This window comes from Photinus pyralis, unplaced genomic scaffold (genome assembly GCF_008802855.1).
Source record: "Photinus pyralis isolate 1611_PpyrPB1 unplaced genomic scaffold, Ppyr1.3 Ppyr1.4_LG8, whole genome shotgun sequence".
NCBI classification, from domain to species: domain Eukaryota; kingdom Metazoa; phylum Arthropoda; class Insecta; order Coleoptera; family Lampyridae; genus Photinus; species Photinus pyralis.
Window position 1 is genome coordinate 4916316 of NW_022170819.1, and position 27067 is coordinate 4943382.

Here is a 27067-nt window from a genome sequence, read left to right on the forward strand (position 1 = left end):
CGTCCCTAAGGCGACTTTGATTCCTGATTTTCAATTGTTAAAAAGTTCTCCTTTTGAAATCAAGAAGTAAAAGAAGGGTGTACATATAATTAAGGCAAAATGATCAGAAAAATTTCAATAATAATGCAATATTTCCGGACCAGCAAGCGATCTCATTTTTAACGAGCTCCTAATTTTGCTATGTCTGTCCATCTGCCCGTTAGCACAGTTCTCGAAAACTAATGGACCAATTACAATGAAATTTTGCAAGTGGATTCTTTATCAAATTAATTGTAGATCAAAGTTCGTTAATTGGTGGAATGGTGGTGGTGGATGATGGTGGTGCAAGATGAATTATTTTGTCCAAAGAACTGCTATACAGTGCATATTTTTCAGAGCAAATATGGCGTTCTATTTACAAGACAGTTAATTTTTAATGTGCTGTATAAAGAAAATGAAAGATTTATTTGTTCCGATAGTAATCTGTCTTGAATAATAACTTCATCCCTTCTAGGGATGCCACCTGCACGGTAGAGCAGCCTTGGCTGAACCCCGCCCACTCAAAAATATAATAAAAAAATTTGTATATGCTAAATTGACATTTTAATAGGATTCAATGAGTATAGTATCGGCAAAGGTAGATAAAGTGAAACAAATCTTTGTGAACTGCAATGACAACAGTCATTCTTATTAAAAATGAAACGCGGCGTACGAAGTAAAATGAAGTTCAGGACATATACAATATTATTTCTACGGAAACGACGGGAAGCCTAAGCTTGCTATTTTGGACATCTAAATAAAATACCTACAGAACTTTCAAAGATTTATAATGAATGCTTCCGCTATGAAATACAGTTTTGTATTATACAAGACGATAAAGGGAAATGAAAAGGTGGCACCCCTACACCCTTCATCCGATTTTCACATACTGAATGAAAGACTGTTTACCTGTTTATTTACAAAGCAAGAACAGTACAAGCGATGTTTGCTACGAATTACTAAATGTGGCACTTGTCGGTCGATAAAATACGTCTGCACTACAAAATGGTGATTATCAATAAATAGATTGCAATTTGGTTGTATTGAATCGACCGACAAGACATTATCTCTAGACTATATTAAGTGGAAAGAACTTGAGATTCAGGATAGTTAACACTTTTATGAGTCAGTCACTACAAAGAACTGTTATATTTACAAGTGTCAAGAGTTAATTGAAAAATAACGATTTATTTCTCGAGAAAAAAAAACGCAAAATATACATAAACCTTTAACAGAAAATAAATAATTTAAAATTCTACACAACTTACTACATATTTTTATTTATTTCATTTATAATCGTCGATATACACAGACATTCACACTAGACTTAAAAAAACGATAGTAAAATTAAAAATTATAAAATACGATCACAAGCTTCAGTATTTTAAATACTAAATATAAAACAAACGATGTAAACTAAAAATCTTTCGACAGCCTACGAACTTTGCACAAGAAATATTTGGGCACATATGTCGAATACCATAAAAATTGATTGTATCCTCGTTATTTTCTATTAATCTTTAACTAAACATAAGCGGTATCAACAATATTGGTTACCACATCGGTAAACAATTCAACTATTGGACATAACAACTTCACTTAAAAATATATTTCATTCAATGTGATGATGATTATCGTGAAAAAAGTAAATACAACTGAAACTGTACATGCATTTTAAATGTTTTTACAGTTTTTGGATCGGATCGAAATTTACATAAAACTTATCATAACTGAATTGGTTTATTTAAAATTGTATATAATTTCTTTTCATTTCGTATTTATTTTGTACAAAAAGAAACCGCCGTCTGTATTTAGAGAAAATCAAATTTTATACAATTTTAATTCAGTATCATGTACTTAACTAGTGTTATTTTATTATCGTAGGTTTATTTCTATGCTATGTTATGTATTTTACTTGTATAGCGCTACATTAAAACAAATCAAACGAATGTAGCAAACGGGAGGAATACGTAGATATGTTGCGCATTCTCCAAATTGAAAATTTAAAAAAATTATTTTCAGTTTGACAAACTAAATTAATAGTCCAGGAAATGAAGGGTTTGCCTTGGCACTTTTTCAAAATATATCGATTAACTTGAAATTTTGACAGTAGGTAGGGAATAGCCTAAAGATCAAAATCTATATCATGCCAAAGGGTGCTATCACCCTAGGGTTTTTTTTATTGTAATTTTAACACAGGAATTAATTCTAAGCTAAAAGTGTGAGAACAAAATGGTAGCTTTTAAAAAAACAACGAAAATGGTTTTTTAATAATTGCTGTATGACCAATGCGAATCGAGCTGTGGCTTGTTAAAGGTTAGCTCCTGTTCGTAAAACGCTAAATTAGAGAGTGTCAAATAATGGCAAAACTATGCGAGAAAAACTTGTAGTTGAACATGTTTTCATGCAAATCGATGCATTTTGCAAAAATTGCCAGGTTTTATACCATTTTTAGTTTCGTTTTCTGGACTATAATTCAACCATAATTGGATTAATTCATTTTCAATATTGTACTATAAAATGTTTTTAAAACGAAACCTATTTAGTATTGCTTAATTGTTTAAAATGAAAGAGCGTATAAAAAAACTCCTCTTTAAAATACTCAACGAGTTGCAACAAAACAATATATAATAAAAAAACAAAATATAAATACGAAAACTACAATATTAACATTACTTATCGTTACATTTTTGTATTACACATTAAATACCAATCTGCATTTCAATTTTTAAATCTACACCGGCGCACGCGATTCATTCTCCGAAAAAAATGCGTATCAAAAAAATTTTCATTTTTTCTTCCGTTCTCTTACAAACTGTAAACTTGAAAATCCAAAATACAGGCCAGTAAAATGGTCAATATCACACAAACTGATTTTTGCGGGCTCTCGCGCGGAAAATTCTTCGTCGAAAAATTGGTTGTCCGAACAGTCAATAAGTGTGATTTATCACTATTAACACTATCACGACTCTATAGACTAAAGGTTAGAGAACTAAAGATGGCTGCAATTTTTTTTAACAATTCTTTTTAGACTAGTTGTAATAGCAGTCTCTTCTTAAAGGTTCAGATCCTGCAAAATAAAGAAAGAGAATATTTTTGAATGGGATCAGGTTCTTTCTTCACATAAGAATATTGCAAGTTCAATTGTTTTATGCAGTGCGCAGCATAGAAAGTAGATATATAAAAAACAATCGAAGAGCTAAACGTCAAAAAAGTTTTTTCTTAACAACAATTACACATACCTAACTGGGTATAAGTAACAGATTTACCTAAGTTTTTTCAAAAAGAGATTCTGATTTTGAAGAAATTTGGCAACTTGCCAACCTGCCAACTTACAGGACAAAGTAGTACTTCTTACCAACTCCATTCTGGAGTCATTTGAACAGGCATGTTCTCAAGAGGACTAAAAAGACTCCTTATCACCACCATCCCTGGAGGTGCAGGGTTTCTTAAGACACTTGAAAGACTGTGCGAACGTGCATAAGGGATAGGGTGCTAACACGGTTTCCGCTGCACCCTAAACAGTCCACACTAGGATTAAGTACTTATAAATGTAGAAAGAAACGAAGCTAGTTGTTTTCACAAAAAAAGAGAGATAGACGGTCTTCGAACTATTCCAAGATCTAGTGGTAGATTATGTAACTAGTTAGCGTTTTTAAGAAAGCAAATAAGACTTTCTGGCAAAGTCGCCGTGCAATTGGGAGACTTTGGGGACCATTCCTGAAGGCTGCCTCATGGCCGTGCACACTGCCGTGATAAGACCTATGTTGTGGTATTGACCAATCGTCTGGTGGGCTAGAAACAGACTCTCCACAACCGTAGCACTTCTTAATCATATGCCAACTCCCACAGTCGTCATAGATCTGCCTCCATTAGATCTCCATGTGAAAAAGCAGGCAGCTCTGGCATCCTTGCATCTGAAAAATAAGGGGTTATTGAATCGCAGAGGTGGGCCCGTCTCATATTCTGCGCGAGGCGATTAAACGATTGCCCATCCTAGAAGGGCGATCAGATTCACTTACTACTTAATTCATATTAGGGAAAAACTATCACATCTTTCTTTCCCAACCAGACATATTCATCTTCACGAATGGATCTAAAAGAATGAAAGCAACAGGCATGACCAAATTATTTGAATTATTAGAGGATTAGAGATTGTTTAACGGCCGCCTGCGTGCGGGGTATTATGTCAAAACAAGTTTTGCAGGTGTTTCTTTTTTGCAGGGATTTTGTTTAATTGTTAAACTTTTCATATCGCTAATGCATATGTTTCTTCAAGACATTCCAATCGCCCTTTATGAGTATTATAGTTGATCACGGTAAGGGGTTGACAAGCAAGACTATGGTTGGTAAAAATTAATGCCTTTCGTTGAGACCATTCATTAAGGTAGATACCCTATGAAACCCGTTCCTCCTTTCCGATTGCGATAAAGGGTGGTAGGTGGTACAAAACAGTTCCTTTCAATGAGACCTTTCTCTTAGAATACCATGTTATGCACATTTTACCTTCAGAAACATAGAAAACTTGTAATTTGGTTTACGCTTCTGGAAGTTGTTCCGGAATTTGTTTTTTAAAATACAATGATACCATTTTTTATTTTTTCTAAATGCGCTATTTTATTCTGAATTCAAAGAAATTCAAATTTAAGTACCTATCTGTCATGGTTTTTGACATATGTCACATTTTCTCTACAAATTTAAAGATGTAAGGCTCCATTCAAAAATTCATATCTCTTAAACCGGTCAAGATAAGTGACCGCTCTTTTTTTTAATCGAATCTTTAAAGTCGAAAGCTCTGAAACAGTTTCTAGGGCTGTTGCGTTTTTCAAACTTAGCAATCAAAAAATGTCATTTTTTCAAATGGCAACTATTGTTTAGCTGTTTTTGAATTATTGGCATTTTTTAAAAGAAATATTCTTATTTTTCATTAGGTATAGTAGGCTTTAGAAGTTTTTGACATTTTTGATTGCTAACTTTAAAAAATCGCAACAGCTCTGGACACTTTTTCAAGACTTTCGGCGGTCACTAAAAAAATTCCTTCCACTTTAAGGATTCGATTATAAAAAAGAGCCCTTGCATCTTCGAAAAATGTCAAAAATTGACTTGTCAAAAACATGACAAATATGTACTTAAACCTTCATTACGTTTAATTCAGAATAAAATGGCGCATTTAGAAAAAAACAGAAAATAGTGTTTTTATTTTTTAAAAACCAAGATGGCGCCACTTCCGGTATTTAAGGAAGCGGCGCCATCTTGAAATTATTTTATTTCAATTACCAATGGTCGGTTATGACTGTAAACCAAATTTCAACTGCAAGTTTTAAAAACTTCTAACGAACGGGCAATGTGAATCACAGATGTCAAGATAGTTTGTAACTGCAATGCGCACTTTAGTGGGTAACAAGACTCGTTCAACCAACCGTAAACGGCGGTTCGCGCCCTCTATCTTTCGCCACTTCGCAGAGGTAAAGTTAAATTGGCGGACCAAATGGAGTATGAGCTGTAAAAAAAACACTTTTTTATCTTTTCCGCCGTTTTAAATCGCAATATAACTAATCGATGGCGCCAAACCGAGGTCTACTATAAAGTCACTAGATATAGAAAATACCGCAATCATCCGCCATTTTTGGGCAAATTTGCTGCCAACTTAAAAAAATTGACAAAATCTGAATAGCTGTCATTTTTTATAACCTAACTTCATAGTACTGTCATGTTTTATAAAAATCGCATTGAACTATATACTCTCAGTATATAGTTCAATGAAAAATATATACAGATATCTCCAAACAGGTGCAACAAGCCCTAACATTAAAGTTACTAGAATCTGGTAATTTCCGCCATTTTTGGGCAAAAATCATGCGTTCTCTCACTAACACACGAGCCCAATGGATTGAGGTACTTTATATATTTAGTGACTTTAGTCTACTACAGCTCTAGAAGAATCCATACCGTCGACATCTGGCGACAAACGAAAAATAGAACGGTCAAACGTATCCCCGCGGGGGTTTGTGATGTGGTAAACATGGAATCATTTCATTCGGGAGCGGGATTTTTGGGCGAGGTGCGGCGGCTAACACCGCGCTTATGTTTCTATCCGAGAGCGGAACGTTTGAGCGAGGTGAGGCAGCATAGCCCCCATTCTATCCGGGAGGGGGGCATTGACTGACAAACGAAGTTCGCCGGGTCGCTAATGTTAGTAGCGCTTACGACGGCCGCACGCTAAATCTTCAAAAGAAAATGTATGGGCCACGATCTGCCAAAAGATCTCATGTAAATTTCGTGTGTCGCTATGACTTTTAAAGCCCCACGCAAGTCTCTGCCTGTAGTCCTTGATCTAACCTTCACCATAAAACGGATATGGACCGTGAAATAAAATCGGTAAATTAGGTTGTAGGGATATTTAAAAATAGAGTTGCACGCAATAGATAAACAAGTTGCGTCGCAAAAGTACTAACCTGCTCTACCGTAACGAGTCGGTGCCATTTGGCTCAGTGGAATTAGAAGCGGGACTTGGTTGAGAGCTAGAAGAAGCGCGCGCGTTATTCCCATGTGAATTTTCGTACTCCATAACTTCCTGATAAATCAATTCCTTCCACTGTTCGACGGTGTGTTCCCTTTCGTCGACGCTGTGATCGTACGGTCCAGGAGCGGGCTACAAAGTGGCGGTACGTTAAGAAAAACAAAAATAAGGTTTGATTGACATTTACACTCACTGCGTTTACTTCTCCTTCGTCATACCACACGTTGATGTACGGATGCAGAAGTGCGTCGTCGACCGATATCCGCCTTTCCGGATCGATCACTAGCATCTTCGAGAGCAAATCCCTGGCCTGACTCGCTTTTAGGCGATTATGCTCGTTACTGTCCGATGGGAAGAGCATATCGGGAAATAACTTGTCAAATGAAAAACCCGGATACCGTGGACGATTCTCGACATAATTCCGAACAGTCGGTTGCAGTCTTAGCATAAATTGTTGCGACGGAGTACCTAACTGCTCTGTAACATAAACAAATTAGCTCGGCTAAAGGAGGGATGGCGAGCGAATACCGATAATTTTATTCCATTGGTCGATGTGATCCGTGCCGGGGAATAAAACACCTCCTCGAATCATTTCGCCCATAATGCAACCCACCGACCATATGTCCACATTTTCTGTATATCCCATGCCTAAAATTACCTCCGGTGCTCTATAATAACGCGTAACAACGTAAGGAGTCATCATAAACGTCGTTCCTGCTGTCCGAGCCAATCCGAAGTCTAATATTTTGAGAGTGCAATCCGATTTAACTACTATATTGCTTGGCTTGAGATCCTATAAGGTACTGTGTAAGAACAAGTAAGTGGGGAAACCACCTACCCTATGGATGATACCGGCCGAATGCAAATGTTTAATTCCACACAGCATCTGATACAACAAGTAACTCATCCGCTCGTGATCCAAGTCCATCTGTATCACCTGGCAAAGATTGGCGTCCATTAATTCCATTACTAAGTACACGTCTTGAAATTCCTCTAACGATTTTTGGGGTGTAAACGCGTTGAGAAGCCCGATTATCTGATTCAAATCAAAGTTAACTTCGGCAAACGAAACAAATACTTACATTTTTGTGATTAACTAATTTCATAAGCTTAAACTCTCTGTAGGCTCTTTTGGCATGCGTAACATTTTGGAAAGGTCGACTTAATTTCTTAATCGCAACGTTCTGTTGCGTTACAGTGTCGACAGCAGCACTAAAAACGATCAATTGTAAATATCAAATCGGCAAAAGGCGTCAGCGAGCAACAAATCAAAGCGCTACGTTTCAAACTGAAAACTTACCAGACTAGACCTTGTGCCCCACCTCCCTTAGGATCCAAATTTGAGTACCGTTCGGGCACACAAAACTCTGTGTCCCCAAAGGGCCATCTTTTAAATCCAGATCTCATTTTTACACAAGAAGAAAATAAATAATACAAAGGATAGGTTTTGTGACAACACCAAAACTTAACTAAAAGTCAAGAAAATCAAATCATTAACGAAAACAAAATCGACCATTCTTCATTTATTTTTCTTTGTAAAATAAAACAAACGGAAAGAGGTGCAAAAACAAATAAATAAAGATGGCCTAAGCACGCATGCACAACCATAGCAAGGCTCATGCGGAGCGATTCGGGGTAACTTACCATACGATTCCTTGAGCCCCAGATCCGATCGGTTTCAGATTTTGGTAACGCTTTAAAATTGTAAATTTTGTATCTCCCACCTCCACGGTGTAGAATTGGTGAGATAGTCGGGACATCTTAAGGCATCTGTCCCGATAATTTACTATTGTTGTCTGTAACAAAAAAAAAATGGGAGTTACAACGTGTCTCTGCACTCGCGCGATTGGATAAAGTGTATTTTTCACGCACGACTTTCGCCAATATTTAATATGGCTACACCAAAAGTGTCTCCACAAGTTTTTGTTGAAATACGCTTGTACAGCTTGTTCGCTTATCGTACACCCTACGTATTAATTTAGATTTCAATGCCTCGGGCGTACGGACGAAATTTACGGATGTATTGGCGGTGATTTGCGTTACATAGGTACATTTTAGGAATCAGATACATTGCCGTAGTCAGAGGCTCCGAGTGAGGGGAGTGTATGCAATAAAAAATGCCGACTTCAATAAAAATTCAAAATATAACACGTACAACATTAAACGACGGCATTTTGACGCTGCCCATTGTGACACTATTTTTTCCAAATGTATACTGCCTGCTATATCTTTTTCTGATTACTTAGAACCAATAAGCCAATTATCCGCCATAGAGGAACGCAAATGATATTTAATTAAACTATATAATTCATACTATACATATAAATACCAAAGTAATAATAATAATTATTATTTTATGATTTGTCATTATACAGAGTGCTCTTTTTTCGCGGCTGTCATGGATATAGATTCTATTTTATTTCTATTTGCACGAAAACCGAGTCGAAGTGGGACATTTAGAAGACTTTTACAGAGGAATTTGATAAATATGGCCAGAATGGCATACAACTTTTTTTGTGCTTTAGGGGCCAAATTTCATCTTATGATCTTTCATCAGAGTTATTTTTCTCTGACGTGCCATAGCTTTTAATTTACTACTTTTACAATTTTCACGACAGTACTTAGGAAATTGCAGTCAAACTCATTTGCTGATTTGATTTGGTAGTTTACATTTATAATCAAAGTAATTAATAAAAATGTCGTTTTAAATGTAGTAAAGCGTTCTTTTGGCAAGATTTTATTATATATTATTATGAAGTTAAAAGTAGTAATCTATCCAAAACCGATTTTTGTCTAAAAGACACTCTAGTGACAATTGAATAATTAAGTGTCATATTTAAAATGTAATATAGAAATCCATAGTAAATTCTTTATTAAAAAATCTAAAAATTCAATGTGACCCTTACGTTCAAAACAAATTCCTCTTATTAGAAAATAATGTCATAGTCTAAACCGCCCATTTCTCAAGTAGATATACTAGTTTTTTTTTAATACAGAATTATTAAAACGCAGAATTCAGTTCTTTTTAATTATTGAAACTAAAAGAGTTATCCCACAAGTGGTTTCAATTATTGATTCACATTTTAAATTTAACTTTATCCCAATTTGACCATTAGTTTTCAACATAAAAGATGAAAGGTAATAGATCTACATATTCGTAATATATTTACGCAATTTTTTTCCAATATTAATTTAATTAATTTAATTTGAATAGCGATTTGCCGAGTGCCGACTAACTGAAGTAGTTTTGCAGACTATGGTCACGCGTTGGGGGGGGGGGGGCCCATAAATCCGGCCCTGCTCACGGTACAGAGCTTAATAAGACTATAACAAAATGGTCTGCAAAGTGTTCGAATGTTCTGAAAAGTACTTAGAATACTCCTAAAAGCGTTTCAGATTCTTTTCAGAGGTAGATAAATAAGTCTAGAAAGCTTTATGAAGTACTGTAACAAGCTCAAAGGGCTTAAGAAAAATCTGGAAAAGTCTCGAAGAAGCCTATGACCTTCAGAACAAATTTTAATAAGCTCTGGAAAGGTGACTGAAGACTTGACAGAGCATTCGGCCACTTTCCAGGGACACTTAAGTCTCCTAACGATCTTAGTAGAGCTAGGCTAGTGTAGATCTACAGAGCGCAAAAATTATACTCCCAAAAGCATCCCAAGGCTTTACTCAAAGACCGTTGCCGAGGACCTTTGGGCCAACTCTCTACTTTCCTTATCAAAGCCTCACCAAAACTTTCTAAGCGCGCTTTCTTCTGGATAGGCAAATCATGCTATAGAAAGTATCGAAGTAGCTTCTTCGGAAGCATCGGAAAGGCGTCCACGCGGTTTCCAAAGTATTAAGCGCCTGAAAAGGAGTTAGAAAGCACTTATAAGACTGGGAAGTAATTCCGAAGATCTTCAAAGCGCCCAGTTAGAATTTTATAGGTAGACCATTTCCAAATCCTGGGTCTCGGAGAGACATAGAATCAACCCTGGAATGAAACTAAAAGGAAGGATTACAATGCCGTGGAAAATGCCTAGTTTTGCAATGACGCAGAAAGGTGGTCTGGTTCTGGAACATACTATCACAGACAAAATACTAAATCTGTGATACTATGGTAAACTATTATCCTTCAAATCCTTTTCCAGGCTTATTCTAGAGTAATCTACCATTTCCAACACTCTTTTTAAGTAGTTTCCAGATCGTTTTAGATCCGCCCAGCCCTGGGAAAGATCATAGAAGTTTTGCAATAAAGGCACTGTTTTAGGTTCTTTCCAGTGTTTTATGCACTTTTCAGATCTTCCTACCTCGAAATGGACTTACAACGCTCTAGAAATACTATGGAATGGGTCTAGTCTAGTCTAGACAGTCGCAATAAAGTGTTAGAAAGCCCATATAAGACCGGAACGCAATTATAAACGTTCCATCCTCCAATGAATTTAGTAGGCAAGCCATTTTTAAATGTTTTCACGCCCCAAAACATCTAAATAATTAACTAGGTCACCTTCTAGACGTCTCCCCGGTATATTCCTTACCTTTGTAAATAATATCAGAAACGATTTCTGAACTCACATCGTTCTAGCAAGCGACAAGAATCGCATGGGAAAGTATCAGAAAGCTCTGGAGAGTACTTAAGAGTCAGATTCTGGAAAAAAATTATACATACAAGATTGAGATGCATTTTATTTTTGATACATGTTTGTTGGGTATATTTTAGGAAAAAAAACAATTTTTCTGCTTAACCATGAATCGTACGCCCTCTAGCGGCCACCTAGAAACATGAAAATAATCTCCAGCGATTTCTCTTGACCGCTTTTGTTAACAAAATCGTTTTCCCCAAGTTAATGGTTCCATAGATAGGGCCTGTGACCTTTATTAATAGAACACTCTATACATTTAGAACATTGAAGTAGCTAACGAACCTGAAGGATTTGATGAAAATTCGGAAGCCGAAGACCCATAAAATGAATAAAATCTGAAAAATTATGGGAATCGCACGCCGCCAAGGAGGCTTCTATTTGATCTTCCTGGTGGGTTATCATTCCTACACTCGCTTAGATCTGGACAAGATCTAAACAGCTCAATGAAAAAGTTTTTAAACGCGACTATAGCAATAGATTTGAACAGTTAATGTGAAGTTATCAATATCTATTCGGCCATAAATATATAAAAATATGCAATAAACTATCTGTCTCTCAATATCAAAAATAAGTTTTTATTAGAAAGTTGATACATTCAAAGCAAGTTGCGGCATTAGGAGTAAGTGCCGATTATCTTTCATAACAAATTAGGGAACATGTTTTTGTTTTTCAGCATCCAAAATGGATTTCTAATAGAAACTGTACAAAGCAAAATTAGATATTCAAGGAAAACTTGCTTCTTTATTATCTTATTATATTCTCGCATATTATTGCATATTAATGGGTAACTTGACATTAAATATGCAAATCTGCAAATTGGTATCAATGAAAAACTGCCGCAGTACTCAAATGCAATAAAATGACCAAATGCTACATATAAACGTGAAACTTATGAATACGAAACAGAATATGCCAAACGTATAAGCTGAAATCCGCTCAAAATTTCATCGCATCTGAACTTAGAAGAGCTTTTGATCGCATCTTAAACTCGATACCGTTAAACGCGAACGTTTTTCATTACGTAACCTCTCAAATATCGAAAATTGAATTGAAGTTTGATATTGATTGCTTTTTCTATTTATGTTTGAAACTGAATTTTTCCCTATACCTTCGCCAGAGTTACGTATAGAGGATAATTAAATGTTTTCACTGGCACCTAAGTCAACTTGTATATTGTCATTTTCTGATTCGTTTCCCTCGAACCAAAGTTTCATCGGCGAAAAGTTCAATTAGGAAAGTAGTGCGACTAGAAAAGCCGAAAGTATAAGAACAAGAAAAGTTATTTAAAATTAAGAGCAAAAATTGACGTCAAAACTTTTCCAAAAGTCAAACGTGGACGGCAATTGTTTTAGGGTGCGTTGTGAGGAGAGGAATAATTGGAACAAAATTGGAAACTATACTGCATTCATTATAAGAAGGTAGTAGATGGCGCGGCGTTTGAAGATAAACACACACAGGAAAAATATAAAACGGCACAAAATTTGAAAAATATAAATATAAATCAAACAATATCACGCTTGGATCTTTGAAATTGACAGCTAATGACAGTTCGATAGTTTGGTTCGTAACTGAAACTTCTAACCGACAGAATTCGTCACTTATTTTATTTTTCAGGGTAATACTGACTCGTGTTTTAACCAATCACAGTGAAGGTCAAACTATCCCTATGCCTTCTACCGCTACCTTCTTAAAATGAATAGAGTATAGTGAATTATAATTTAATCTGCACGCCGTTGTCGAAGGCAAGCACGGTCAGAAATGCGATGAAATTCAAGGGATGATCGCAAGCAAAACCAACCCGAATTACAATCATGTAGTTCAACGTAACCTGAGGTCGTGCAATTGATCCCTAATTGAGATAGGGTTCATTTATCAAGATTAATAACAGCGGAGACGTCGCGTATCAAATAGTCATTGCATGCTTTGAAAGCTGTAGGAATTGAAAAGGGCACTCACTCTAAGTGCTGTAGGACGACTATTATATACAATGAACGGTTTAAAAGGCAGGTGGAAAGGGGGAAAAGGGTGCCTCTGGAAACAAATCTCTACAGAGAAATGTACTCAACAAGCAGCGGATCTGTACCAAGCGAAATACAAAAGCTGTACAAGTATGAACAAAAAAAAAACAGAAAGCGCACTCTTCAGGATCCAAATTTCAACTCGCCATTTTTAACTACACTAAAACTACACAATGAGCTTCATTCGTTTCAGTGCACGAATTATTTAACTTGTAGCCTGCAATCAAATATTAAGGTACCTCTCGAGGTACCTTTACACTATAATACATCTCACATGATTTTTTATATGATATGTTATATGATATTTACTACCAACATATTTTTCGTACGAGTTTTAATGTTTTACTTTACACTTGACAGGTTTATCATATGACTTTAATACAAGAAGTTAAGAAACCTATATAACTTCTCTAAATTAAAATGTTCCAAATTCCAAGATTGGGCTACGCACCAAAATTAATAGAAAAAGTGTTTTCCCGAAAAAATTTGGTGCAGTCGATTTTTGGAAAAAAGGAAGACTGCCTTCTTTTTGTCCCGAAAAAAAAATTGTCTCAGATCGACCCGGAAAAAATTTTTTCTTATAGAAAGGGGCCTGTAGAATCCATAATTTCAAACAGTTGCAAGATTGGGCTACTTGTTCAAAAGTTACAGCCCTTTGAATTTTCTTTCGAAATTGGTTTCTAGTCTATAACTATTGATTGAGAAGTCTGATCGAAAAACTAAGAATTGTTTTGGATTCTACGCACCAAAATTAATAAGAAAAAGTGTTTTCCCAAGAAATTTTGGTGCAGTCGATTTTTGGAAAAAAGGAAGGTTATACACTGCCTTTTTTTGAGGCACGAAAAAAAATTGTCTCAGATCGACCCGGAAAAAAAATTTCCTATAGAAAGGGGCCTGTAGAATCCATAATTTCAAACAGTTCCAAGATTGGGCTACTTGTTCAAAAGTTACAGCCCTTTGAATTTTCATTCGAAATTGCACCACCCTCATCGTCCATTTTATCACTGAAAGCAAGTACATGCATTTTATCACCCTCACTTACATTTAAAAAAATAAGTACTCCACGGCCCTCTGCTGTTTCGGTAATTCGGAGGGGGAATCACAATGACATAGTTGGCGACGCACCGCCTCCAACCCCCTGCGCCCCAGCCCCCCCCCCAACTTTTAAATCTTAAATAGTGACACATGGGGGTCACTACGTAAGACACAGACAAAGAAAAAAAACCAAGTTTTAAAATTATTTACAAAAAATCTAAGCGTATTTTATTTGAGATATTTAAAGGTTGATGAGTGTAAAGTTAAGATCAGGCCCAGTGTAGAGCAATTTAAATTTTTCAAATAGAAATCTATACTTTTTATTGAATATTTTTATTGTACATCGGAAAATAATAAACTTTCGTGGAAAACTTTTTTCCTACAATAACCATTTTTTCAAGACACTCCTCCAAATTCGAGATTTTTGGTTTGAGCCAATTTTTTTGTAAGACATGGTCTCGGACATGGTATAGTCTCTATAAAATGTAAAGGAGATGATGGGAATAGCAGTCAGGGTCAGTCTCGGGTTTTTGAAAATATTTATCCTCTCGTCAGGATAACTGGTTACCTACCATTAACAACAAAACATTAATCATTGCAAGTTTTCTTTGGTACCGGATTAAAAATCTATCTAAGGGTAGTTTTCATAGTTTAATTAGGGTTGGATTTAACCATGCAATAAATAGAAAAGTAGCTTGTTTCCAATAGAGAAAATTTTGAATTTTTAGAAAAAGAAATTACTTACAAGTAACGGCATTCCAGAGTAAAACTGATCCATCTACAATTTGCACTCAAAACACAAACAGACTAGAACGCTACGAAGTGCCGTACCATCCAAGAAGACGGCGCTCCCTCCCGTGAAATATTTTTCCAACAAAAAGTCTTTTGTCAAATTTCGAGCGTTCGACAAAAATTCAACACTCGCAGAAAATCTAAAGTGACCGCATTATTTAATTCTATTCATAAAAAAAAAATCGCCAGACAATTTTCTATTTTTACAACTCGCGAGCATTCCACGCTGTCTGCCCCATCTCCTACCCGACATTCCGAGACAAAATTTTTGCCATTTCCTCCGTACTCACTCTCTCCTCTGGATCGCATTTACGTGTCGACGACGTAATTATCCGTATGAATTATGAAAAGGTGTCACGACATCAAACGCACGTCGAAATTCTGGAGACTTACCAAGAGTGACCCATTTTAAAAGAAGAAGCCGTTGAAGCAGGACGGAGAGAGCGACCAATTAAATCTGAAACAAAAAAAACGGACGTGAAATATTTTTTTGGCGGCAAATCTGACAAGCGAATGCGATTTCAAAGGCTTTTCACATCGAAATTTCAATTAACGCGGAATTGTTTCAAGTTAAAGCGGTAGCAATAATAATAACAACAATATGGTGGTGTTATTGAATAGTCTGCCCTAAAATTTCGTACACGTAACATTTGCAACATATGTCTTTGGCAGTGTTCCAGAAGAGTAACGATTATTTTTAAAGCGTTTTCATTGATAAAGGACCTCCGTTTGTATGACATAACAAATGTAGCTCATCTATTTATCTGCAACATCTTTTTCGCATGTGCCGGAATTAAGCATTCCTAGTCCTACGCTGATTAAATAATGTGACTGAAACTTAACAAAGGCCGTGTATTTGCGATACGGGGAAGACAAAGTCTGAGAAGACCGGACACCAGGGAACTGTTGGTTAGTCGATGACCAGAAGGCACACACAAGAAACGATTGTGGTAGTTTCCTGGTGAGCGCAATTTTTTTCTTGTTTGACCAGTATGTCTCAAAACTACCATCAGAAATATACGAGCAGTGATGCTCCTGGGGCTACATATACAAGGTTCTCCCTTTACCATAAAAGATACCGAACCTTCCTCCTTCAAGTCTTAATCCGATCTTCCTCGCCCTACCTTTTCACTTTCTTCATCACCGACCTTCCCTTCTTGTTCATCTGTCTGCCCGTCCGCCCGTGCATCGATTTTAAGGCGTACAGTATTCTCGGGGACTTCAAGCGCGTTCCTTTGAAGTTGGTGTTATCAAGGATAATTGTAATTGACACATTTTTGATAAATAACGAAGAAAGTGGACAACGGAAAAAGCTAGCTGGTTCGCGACGGTTGGAAAAAAGTGTACGTCTCAATACGCTATATTTTTAATCGGGTAGTTTGCTCCAGGAAGAAAGTTAAGTAAATTTGTTTAAAAATTGGGAGAAGTTTAAAGCGTGTGAACGCACGCCATTGCGCCCAACATTAAGTATTCGGCACCCAATGTGAAGCCACAGCAATATACATAACAAAGTGTCGGAAGAGGGTATTCATAACGAGAGAATTGCTTATCTAGCTAGGAAAGAAAGTGTAAATAAGAAGAAACGACGAAGGCGTCACAAAGTTGAAAGATTCTGCAACATTGGCGGGATAATTACACGAGGTAGTAAAACTGGAAGGAAAATGAAAATTTGTCGAAATCTGGACCCAAAAGGGAAAATCTGAAGCAGGTGGGTCGGAAAAGGGCAACATCTAGCAACAGGGGTTTACAAATATAGGATGTTCATTATAACTTTTGAGGTGTGCAAATATAAGACCCCCCCCCCCCAACTTAATTTAATTCGCAAACGACCGCTCTAAGCAATAATTCCATGAAAGGTAAACTGAACTATGAACGTCAATACGGCTCGCATCTAAATACTCAATTAATTATCCCTTGACGATATTGAAACCGACCCAACTAAGTGCGGGTTTTTCGCAAAAATGGAGAATAAGGGCGTGTATACTGTATAGTGACGAAGGGGACATAAATTGGGTTATTTATTATTCAGTGAGGGAGATTAAATTGTAATTTATGCATTTCAAGGCAAAACTAATAGTTGCAAGTTCTACCCCTTCGGCAGGGCGATACGAATGTACTTGTAAATCCGAGACCATCGCGCGAAATTGTAAAAGTTGCTCAAAAATAGTGGGACAGCGCGCACTCGTGGGGTGAGAAGCTTGTTACGGTGTATTAATGTAACATTGTAGCTTCAATATCCGCAGCTTTAAGCGAAATTTGCGATTGCTTCCCCGATATACAAGATCCTTTATTTATTGAAATAACGCCAGATTTCCGTGCGATAGAATGTTTGTCGTAGGAGGGATGTAGGAAATCTCTTCAATATTTCTTTAGAGGGTTGGTTAAACGAAAACGGTTTATTCGAGATATCTGCATTATTTTAGATGTAATATGGTTCGTGTAGATTTTGGGCGAATTTTTTTATGGAAATTATGGCCCTCTGTGTGAGGGTGTCCATTTACGACACTTTTACAGGGCATCTCCGTAATTGTTAGCGCTATTTTCCCCGAGGTGTATCTTAAGCGAGAGAATATTCTCAAATTTTTATTTTACGATGTTAAGAGCACATAACAGTATATGGAGTCTGGTAAAAAAGTATTTTATAAATAGAACACGCTGTATATTTTAGTCTAAAAAATAGCATAGTAAATTCTTTTTGGAAATAACACTAAAAAAATTCAATATTGATTCAACACCTTTTTTTAATTTATTTAAAATGTTTTTAATCTTTTTCGATTTCTGGATCACTTGTACTGTTTTAGATTAAAATATACAGTGTTCCATTTAAAATACGAGGTTAGATCCGATAACTTTTTTACCTTGCCCTGTATACTCATTTTTAAATTGCAGATTACTCAGAAGCATTCGCAATACACAATTTTCTGTATCTATTTTAAGGGTACTTTATCAAGGCGACGCAAACGTTTTTACAGTTTTATAGCTCCAATTTTTATTAAAAATGGATTCTGTCTTTTAGGATAGATCCTTAATGACTATATGTCTCAAGTTACGTCATGATTTTGAACATGTGTTTGACGTAGTTCGAATAAAAAATTAAAGAAGAAGAGCGACATAAAAAAAATTACTCAATAAGAAAAAAATCCCACGTAACTCGATACAGTTTTTTATTTGCTATTCATTGCTTCTTTTCATTTCAAAATATTTTAAAAAATAAATCCAAAATATTGCAAAAACTGTAAGGATTTTGACGATATTGGGTGTGTCTATTCCTGTGACTTGTAAACTAGAGGGAGGTGCATCTAAGTGAGTTCGACCAATAGCAAACGAAAACTGAGGACAGAAAGATAGGTATTTATTAACAAGCTCCTAGCGAGTTTATAATTTTGCGGTGTCACTATAACTAGATAACGAATGAACCGATTACGATAAAATTTAGTAGATGGATTCTTTATCAAATTTGTAGATCGGAGTTTGTGAATTGGCAATGTAGCCCAAAAAATAAGGAAGGCCCTTTTGACATCTCTGTGTTATGAACCGAATTGCATGAAATTCAATATGCGTATAGCTTTAGCCATATAAAACAGAATTTCAAAAATTGAGCCTAATCGATCAGCATTCACTGTGCCCTTTTCGCATCTCGACCATTTATAAACCGAATTGCAAACTTTTTTATTTATGAAGGATTTAAATGAAATTTGATACATAACCACTTGGAATAAAAGCAAATATAACGCTAGCTTCAAAATTTGATTTTGCGCATGCGCAGTGCCAACTTTCTTATTTATGGAGGGATTTAAATGAAATTTGACACATAGCTACTTGGAATACAAGCAAATTTAACGCCAGTTTCAAAATTTCGTTTTGCGCATGCGCAGTGCTTTCTTATTTTTGGAAACATTCAAATGAAATTTGATACATAGCCACTTGGAATAAAAGCAAATGAATCGCCATTTTCCAAATTTGGCTTTTTTGTTTAAACTGGTGTAAAAAAGCAAAATAAGAATAAATTTAGTAGGTAAGCATTAATCTAGTATGATTTGTCTATACCATTTAGTAACAGCGATAGACAAATACCTATTAATGCAATCTGCGGATTAGAGTTTGCTAACCGCATCATTCTAGTACTCGGGGATTGTTGTAAATACATTGTAACGTTTCATATGAGTAAACCTGAGAGTTTTACCAGGAACATCCGATTACAGTATACCTTGCGTAAATCAAATCAAAAAGTACGTATACACCCGTGTATCTCGTATCGGCTACTTTTGCTTTCGGCTTTTGTGTTAGATTGTGACTGGTATGCAAATGAGGCGCACTTCTAGAAAAGATGGAAGTTCATATCGAAAAAAAAAAGCTATAAGGCTCGTTGTAATTGGTAAGTGACAACTTTATCGAATGGATATGAACTACTATCACCTAAAAGTTAGCCACTAAAGATTGACTTCGCCCTTTTACAACACAGCACTGTCACTAAATTATTAAGAACCAATCCTCAGATTCTTATACTCGTACTTGTCCGTCCGTCCGTCTGTGTGCGCTATAACTCTTTTGAAAGTGGCCGATTGTATTGAAATTGGCGTACAGGTACTTTGGACATTAAGGAAGGACGCTACTGATTTTCAGAAAGCAGGCTCAACTGGAACAAAAGTTATAGGACTTCGAGTGAATCGGCAACAGGAAAAACTGTGCGCTCAAGACGAGGCTCAAAATAATAGAAATCAACATATTTCGTTCCCTAGGTCATGTATCGAGTTCGGACTTTCGCTAGATTAAACAAAGCTCTTTAAATTTTTGCCGCATGTTTAATAATCACCCTGTATAGACCATAGCCAGCTATCAATTAGCGCAAACCTAAAGTTTAGTGGCCCATCAGGGGTCGAGATCTCGGTCGATTTATAAAACGCATTTTCACATAAAACACATTCATAAATTATTGACTTGAATGGGAATGGCTTTCAGCTTTCAGACTAAGCGATCCAGGAATAAACACGATAGTGCGAATCTCACGCGGAAAATCCGAAGGTTCTACGATATTCCGTCGCCAAAATCTCGATCGATTTATATGCGAAGAGGTGGGATGCCTGCGGAGTGCGGCTGCATAATACTCCCCACGCCGCCAACAAAACGGACCGCCCACAATTTAAAAGTTACAAGAAAACGTATAAACCACCTTAACTAAGGAAATATAGTCACTATGAAATTTGTCAATTTTTTCCCCAGTATCTCATTTGACTCATCATTCATCATAGTTTTTGGGAAGATGATCAGATCTCCTTGCACAAAATGTAGCACCAGGGGGTCTGGGGGCATGGAATACCCCTCAGCAAAGGAAGATTAAATGATCGTTTTCAAAAATTCCCACAAACTTCCTATCAGTATTGATATAATATATACCTCGTCCTGTTGCGTACCTTCCTATGAACCACTCAAGCCAAGACGGTATTGGTAACGATTACCATTGAAAAAAAAATCGATTTCAAATCCCCCCAACCCCCACCCTATCGCGACAAACGCCAATGAATTTATCGGATGGATTACCGTGCAATCAATAAATTCTATGGAGTTATATAAAGAATGCATAAATATTTGCTTTTAAATTTTATGATTCGCCTTTACAGTCCATTTGCAACGGCAAATTGTTTTTATTTACGGTTGTTTGTTGGCTTTATTCTTTTATATTTCATAAATTTATCTACTTCAATAAAGTTAAAGGATCGTCGATTGTCCTTTCTGCATGTTATTAATTCTGAAAAAGCACGAATGGTTTCTCGCAATCAAAGAAATAAAGACGTTTAATGTACTAACATATTTACAACCCTCTAAAAGTATTTGAGAATTATGATCTTTTTTCAAAAGCGAGAAGGTGATATTTGCATCGGTAATTGGAGGGTTGCTTGTAGACCCTTTAAACGTAATCAATCAAAAAATGACACTGATAATAGTCTAATAATAATAATGCTAATTTACTAATTAAAAAGAATTCGTAGTTTTGCTTGGAACACACTATATAGACCTATAATGTCCGTCATAAATTAGAGTAGGCTCTTAGAGCACCAAGTTTATGACAGCATAAAAAAATGGTCACCTCCAACATACGGTGGCAATGCTGTTTCGTGAAAAAAAGTCAAAGCAACCGCAAAAAGCGATAAAAAGGGGGAAAGTCGTTACGCAACTACAATATTTAGCCCTTAAGCTTAAAAGTTCGCTATAATGCAGTCTAAGCCGCAGAATGATACGATTTTCGCACTGAAATAGTCCGACACGAATTTCCAAGGGTATACTAAGTTCAAAAGCTCGCAAATACATAAGCGGTTAATATCCTAATATTGACTCAAAGGATTTACGAAGCATTGAAAGTACTCCACGATGTAGGAATTTTAGATTCGGCTTTAATTTCCTATGGCATTCAAAATGTACTCGTGCTCGTCGACGTATCCAGAAGGTATCAACCGGAGCATACTCACAAAATAAAAATTGTTGAGGAATCGAAGGATCATTACTTTAGTGCGCGACTGTACACGCGTATCTATTGCTTGCAAAGATTAGTGAAAGTGTCAAAGACACTAAAGTGAGGGAAAACAAACTTTCAAAACTCAATTTTCTGACTCCCTAAACTTAAACTGATAAAGATCTTGTAATTACAAAGTTTCCAATTAGATTTTGTTAAGCCTAATCTATTTTAATGTTGTTTTTTCTGAATATCAACAGATTTTGTAGTATTTCTTGCGTGATAAAATATGATTTAAAGATCACCCTCTGAGGTAGTGACGGTCAGCCAGAAATGCACGGGGTGGAGGACTATTTCTCTCTTGAAAGAGCGATTTCGAAATAATGAATTCGATGGGATGTTCAAATTATATGCATTTAAATGGTTAAGGGAATCATACGGAATTCCTTCTCGGACTTCTTCGAATGTTCCGGAATGACAAATGCGCCGTTCTGGCTCCAGACAAAATGACGCCACTCTCACCAACGGCAACTGGCATTATCAGTGGGTCCCCCCTCCTGTGAAGGTTATTCATAATGAATCAGTATTAATTTGCGACCTTTTCCATAGGGCGGATTTCCTTAATCCAAAATTGATGCCACAATTCAGTGAATTACCTCCATATAAAATATTTTTGTAATTAATTCACTGATTTTCGAGCATACGCCTAGGAAAATGTCCTCGTCACGTTCAATATTTTATACAAATTGCGGTAATTCGTCGAAGCGTCCCCTCGCATAAACCAATGAAGATAATAAAACTAAAACTACCCCTAACAGACTTGGGAGAGTTTCGTCTTATTCAATATTAAATCAGGTTGGTCCCGAGGGAGTCGGAACTTGTTTTCATTACGATTTAAGTTAAAATATTTCGGGAGCGGGAGCGCACTCCGAGATCGATACGGGGAGAGTAACAACAATTTACTCATTTTTAGACAACCCCCGGATTGCGGTTATTGACTTGTAGAAATTTATCCGGCAAACCTCTAGGGAAACGTATAGGGGGTGCGTTTCATGGCATTCATCCCTTGCATCGATTTAGCACAGTCCTAGCGCGTCTTCCGGATTTTGACGCTCGAACGCGCCCTTCGCCGAATAAAGGACAAGGTCACTACACGTTTTTTATCCAAAACGAATCGCCGCATAATTTTCCTCGCGCGAAATTTTTGCGCAATGCCGGGTTTCGAGAGAAAACTTTTCACATTTTAAGAATCGATATCGCGCTGAGGAACGAGAATATTAAACAATTTGTTTCGTAGAATCGTGTGTCACTAAAAATTGTAAAGAAATCCTTATAGTGTTGATCCCTCAAAATAAGGTCTAGAATTGAAAGAGATAAAAATAAATAGCACTTGTATCATTGTAATAACTTTGAGAAATAAACCGTTCATCTGTCATCTCTTATTTTCATGACCATTTATTTTAACACATCGTTATTGTGATTGGTCTTTCTTGCACTTTCGAAAGATTTAAAATTCTCCCTGAACGGCTTGTTCCGTTCTTTGTTAGTGTAAAGTTATTCGAATTATTGATTCTAGTATTAATTGCAGTTATTGCCTCCGTGTCATACGTTAGCATTGCTTACTCAATATTTTATGTGCCGCGCTATTCACTACCCCTTTTATTGTTGTGCTAATTTTGTGTTTGAATTTGCGAGCAAACCCATATAAAAACATGGAGGTTTATCTCAAAAAAATACATCGAGACTGCGAGATCAATTTATCGCTTATTTATTTAAGGTCTTTATTTGTGAGTTTCTTCTCGTGTTCAAGAATTGTGTCAGGTATACATAGTATTTGAAATCGATAGAACAAAATAAATATGTAGGAAACCATACGAACACCTGCTTATCTTGAAACTAATTAAATTTTACCTTACCCAACTCGATAACAAATGTTCTTATCGAAATGACCAGATAAACCTTTTAATACAACACAACATTTAACAATTGGTTCACAGAACAAACGAACTCCGTGATTAATTGAAACCAGCAACCAAATTTGCACTTGATATAGGGTGACCCATTATTATTATACGTACAGAGTCCAAACAAAACGTCTGCATGACGTAGTGCATTTCCTACTTACGGGACAAATGTGTCTAAAATTTGAATGGATCTGTATAACTGGAGTGGCATTACGTAAAAGTATAAATACCTTTTATATCACATACGAGACGATTATAAAAATAATTATTCCCAAATGAAAATTATATGCTCATGCGTTGACGCAGTCCGCATCAGCCGGCGGTGTAAATTCCATAATGCGTCCCAGGACTTCTGCAGAAGTTGGCCAGCTCCGAAACTTAGTATTGATTTATATGTTCCCCAAACGCACTGATAAGGGGACGCAAACTGAGTTGTTTCATTTGCTGCAACATTCCTTTGAAATCTCCGGGTATCCCTAACTCTAATTAGTAATTAACCCAGTTGTACCGAGCGCAATGATGTCATGAGGATGCAATTCCGTTGGCAATAAAAAAAAAACGACGCGCTGATGTTTTCCATGGCGTCGACTGATGGATATCGATATTGCATTAGAAAAACATTTTAGGCGACACATTTTGGCACAATAGGGGGATTTCATGCCAAAGTTACAATGATTGTAATTCGTGTTTAAGTGAAAAACATCTCGTATTACCGTCAAAACCAGGCGGGTATTAAGTTAACCAACGTCATTTGTCAGGCTTTTTTCCAGATTCTGCCTTGTCTCGCACTTTCGCACTATTTTTCTTACGAAATTATCCCCATCATGTATTACTGAGCTAAATTCTTCTCAAACAATATTTATCACCCGTCAGAGCTTTGCGTGATGGAGTTTAGCATTATTTTTTAAAGGCCGCAACAGTGCCTGCATTAAAAAGCAAGTCTCGGCGTCATTTCAGTTCTATCGTAATTTCCCTAATCTTCCCCATCATGAAAGTCTCGCAGTTGATGTATGCAAAGCTATTATGCCAAAAATCAATGGCCTTAATAATCCTTTTGAAAGCAAAGTTCTGGAAGAACACGGGAGCTTTTCACTACCTTTTTTATGCAGACATATTATCTTACACTGAATATAAGGCAACAAGAGGCGAAGGTAATCTTTTATGCGATCTGAGCTGAGCAGCCTCTCCTTTTATGAAAATCATTTCGGCGCCCTCTTGTCAATAACCTAAAGACGCGCGTCTTCCGTTCCTATGAATATTCAAGCGTTTATCAAATACGCTTTTTCGGCGTCGCTGGCGGTGGTCGCGTTACGTTTGTAAACTGAAAGTTTCAGGAAGTGCGTGTCTGTACGTATTGTGCTCGGAATATTAATCGCTAAACGCCGCCTTCGGTGCTAACGATGAATGAGCTAGTTAGATTTCAAACCTTAAATCGCTTTTGGCGGTTTCAAATACAACTCTTTGAATATATTAAATAAAACATTGGTTGAACGTGGAAATTGAGATTAGACCATACGATTTCGAAATGGTCACATATTTTCCTAGTCCATAGTCCTAGTCAATAATGTACATAGTATATAACTTGAAAACTAATAGTTATTGCAAAAAATCCTCACAGAGAAAAAGTGAAATAAATCAATTATACAGTTATTTATTTATTTATTATTCCTCTCTCAGGTTTATTGGTGCTGTATGAAGTTTTTCTCGTTATTTTGCTTTCGATGCTTCGTTGACGCATTTTTGCGGATATATTTTACAAATTTAACGCCGTTGTTCAGTATGTTAACAACAATTACGCATTTAACTTTTGACTTCGAATAATCATTTTTAGGATTGTTACTTCTTATTTACTCTTCTCTTCATATTTACCTACGGATACGGATACCATCGATATTTCTGAGTGGAAACCGCAGAATTTTGGATTTTCTCAATATTGCGCAAAGATTGATTTATGAAGGTCCGGTGTCATGTTATCAATATAAGTACGACGTCATAGTTTCTACATTACCGGCTGCGAAAATGTTTCTTTAATTCTATCAACTATTACCTGTGACCTACACTTCGAGATAATTCTTCGTGAGTGGTAACCGTCAGTATATTACGAAAGGAGAAGGTTAACGACCTTGTAAATTGCTACTTGCTTCGCTACGAAGAATATACCGTCCGACAACATCAAAGTGAAGCACGCTATGATGACACCGCCATATCCAAAGCCAGCGAATTCGAGAGAGTCATAATTACTGCTGAATATGTAGACATACTTATTCTGTTCTCAGCATTAAGTACGTCAACAAAGAACATTATCTTCAGAAAAGTGGAAGAGGCAGTGACCCTAGTGTTCTCTACTCACAAAGCTCCTGCCCCTTTCCACGACAAGAACCACCACAATTTTCCGTATATGCCAATAACGCTACGCTTTTCATAAATTACAATCTAACACAGAAAGGGCTGCTCTTCTGATGAAAAGAATTTGTTCAACAACAATATTAATTCTAATGATATTCTTACCTGGTGATCTTTACAATGCAGCTAATGGATGAGCGCCAAATAGACACTGCAACATCCAGTTATCTGACCCAAGTGCAATTACTGAGCAACAGTTTAACTTTGGAATGACATTCGACGAAACGAAACTACTCTCACACGGTTAACTCAACAAATAAGAATAAACAAAAAAGAATGCTCACCCACGCCCACTTTTACCTATCTATTGGACCGCGCCCAAACAGGAAACTGTACCTCATCTAAATAGCCAACAGAGTTTACAACAAGAAGGTGTCAAATAAATACACCTCCAAAAATATACACAGCCTGTCCGAGCTACCCTCGATCTTGATTTACAGGTGAAGGCGTCCTTTTGTATGTGTTTAGCCGACGCTCAAGTCAAATCCGATATTTACCCGCAACTTGCCTTTGATTAGCGGACTCCTACAGCACGCAGTGCACTTCTGCAGTGGAAATATTCTATCCCCGTTCCCACACAGGGTTGGAATGGGGACCAAAAATAGAACAACACAAATATTGTTGTGATGCGGACGTTTTATTTGGTATATCTGCACATATATTCATGTTGGGTCACTCTGTATGTGTTTATTTTCATTTATATTTGACAGTTGAATGTTGATCGCTCAGAATCAACCCAATTACGTTATTCGAATTTAAAGTCATGTTGACTATATTTAGAATTATTTATCTACTGGATGTTTAATTTTTGTTTAAATAATCGCCTTTTAATTTGTTTATTTATTGTTCTAGAGGTAAGTTAAGGTACATCTCGGATCAATTGGGTGAATTATTTGTTAAAGTTATCTCAATTTAGACCCTATCGCGATAAGAAGTTTCGTTATCGCTGCTTAAGCTAATTAAGTGTAGATAAGCAGATCAAAAATTAAATTGAAAAGTAATTTGGATCAACTAGTAGTCAGAAATTAATTATCGGAACACACTTATGACTTTGAACTAACGGATCGCAATATTATAGTCAAATACAAATCCATTTTTAGGTAGACATGTCAAGTCAAGTAAAGGGGTTTTCTCTAATAAAGCAACACGCACATGAAAGACCAATAAAGACCAAGAGGGCGCGAAAAATACAGAAAGGTACATTCGGATGACCTCTAGCGGTAGAATAAGGAACTACGAAGAAAGAT

At 36.5% G+C, this 27067-nt stretch overlaps 1 protein-coding gene across 7 annotated transcripts in view; it reads right to left on the bottom strand.

Annotated features, from left to right (window-relative positions):
- Positions 1–914: 914 nt before the first annotated feature.
- Positions 915–27067, bottom strand: part of LOC116178567 (stress-activated protein kinase JNK) — a 39979-nt gene continuing 13826 nt past the window's right edge. Inside the window, exons 1-9 of one of the 7 annotated variants that reach the window (XM_031498104.1) lie at positions 15197–15366; positions 14959–15145; positions 8183–8334; positions 7621–7750; positions 7377–7574; positions 7067–7331; positions 6726–7015; positions 6474–6670; positions 915–3088 (exon numbers count right to left, since the gene is read on the bottom strand). In XM_031498104.1, the coding sequence (XP_031353964.1) occupies positions 6479–6670; positions 6726–7015; positions 7067–7331; positions 7377–7574; positions 7621–7750; positions 8183–8334; positions 14959–14991 (1260 nt within the window). In that variant the 5' untranslated portion in view covers positions 14992–15145; positions 15197–15366 and the 3' untranslated portion in view covers positions 915–3088; positions 6474–6478. Of the gene's footprint in view, positions 3089–6473; positions 6671–6725; positions 7016–7066; positions 7332–7376; positions 7575–7620; positions 7751–7838; positions 8008–8182; positions 8335–14958; positions 15367–15398; positions 15463–27067 lie in introns of those variants that run through there. The other 6 variants (XM_031498107.1, XM_031498103.1, XM_031498105.1 and 3 more) reach the window with 6 other exon arrangements.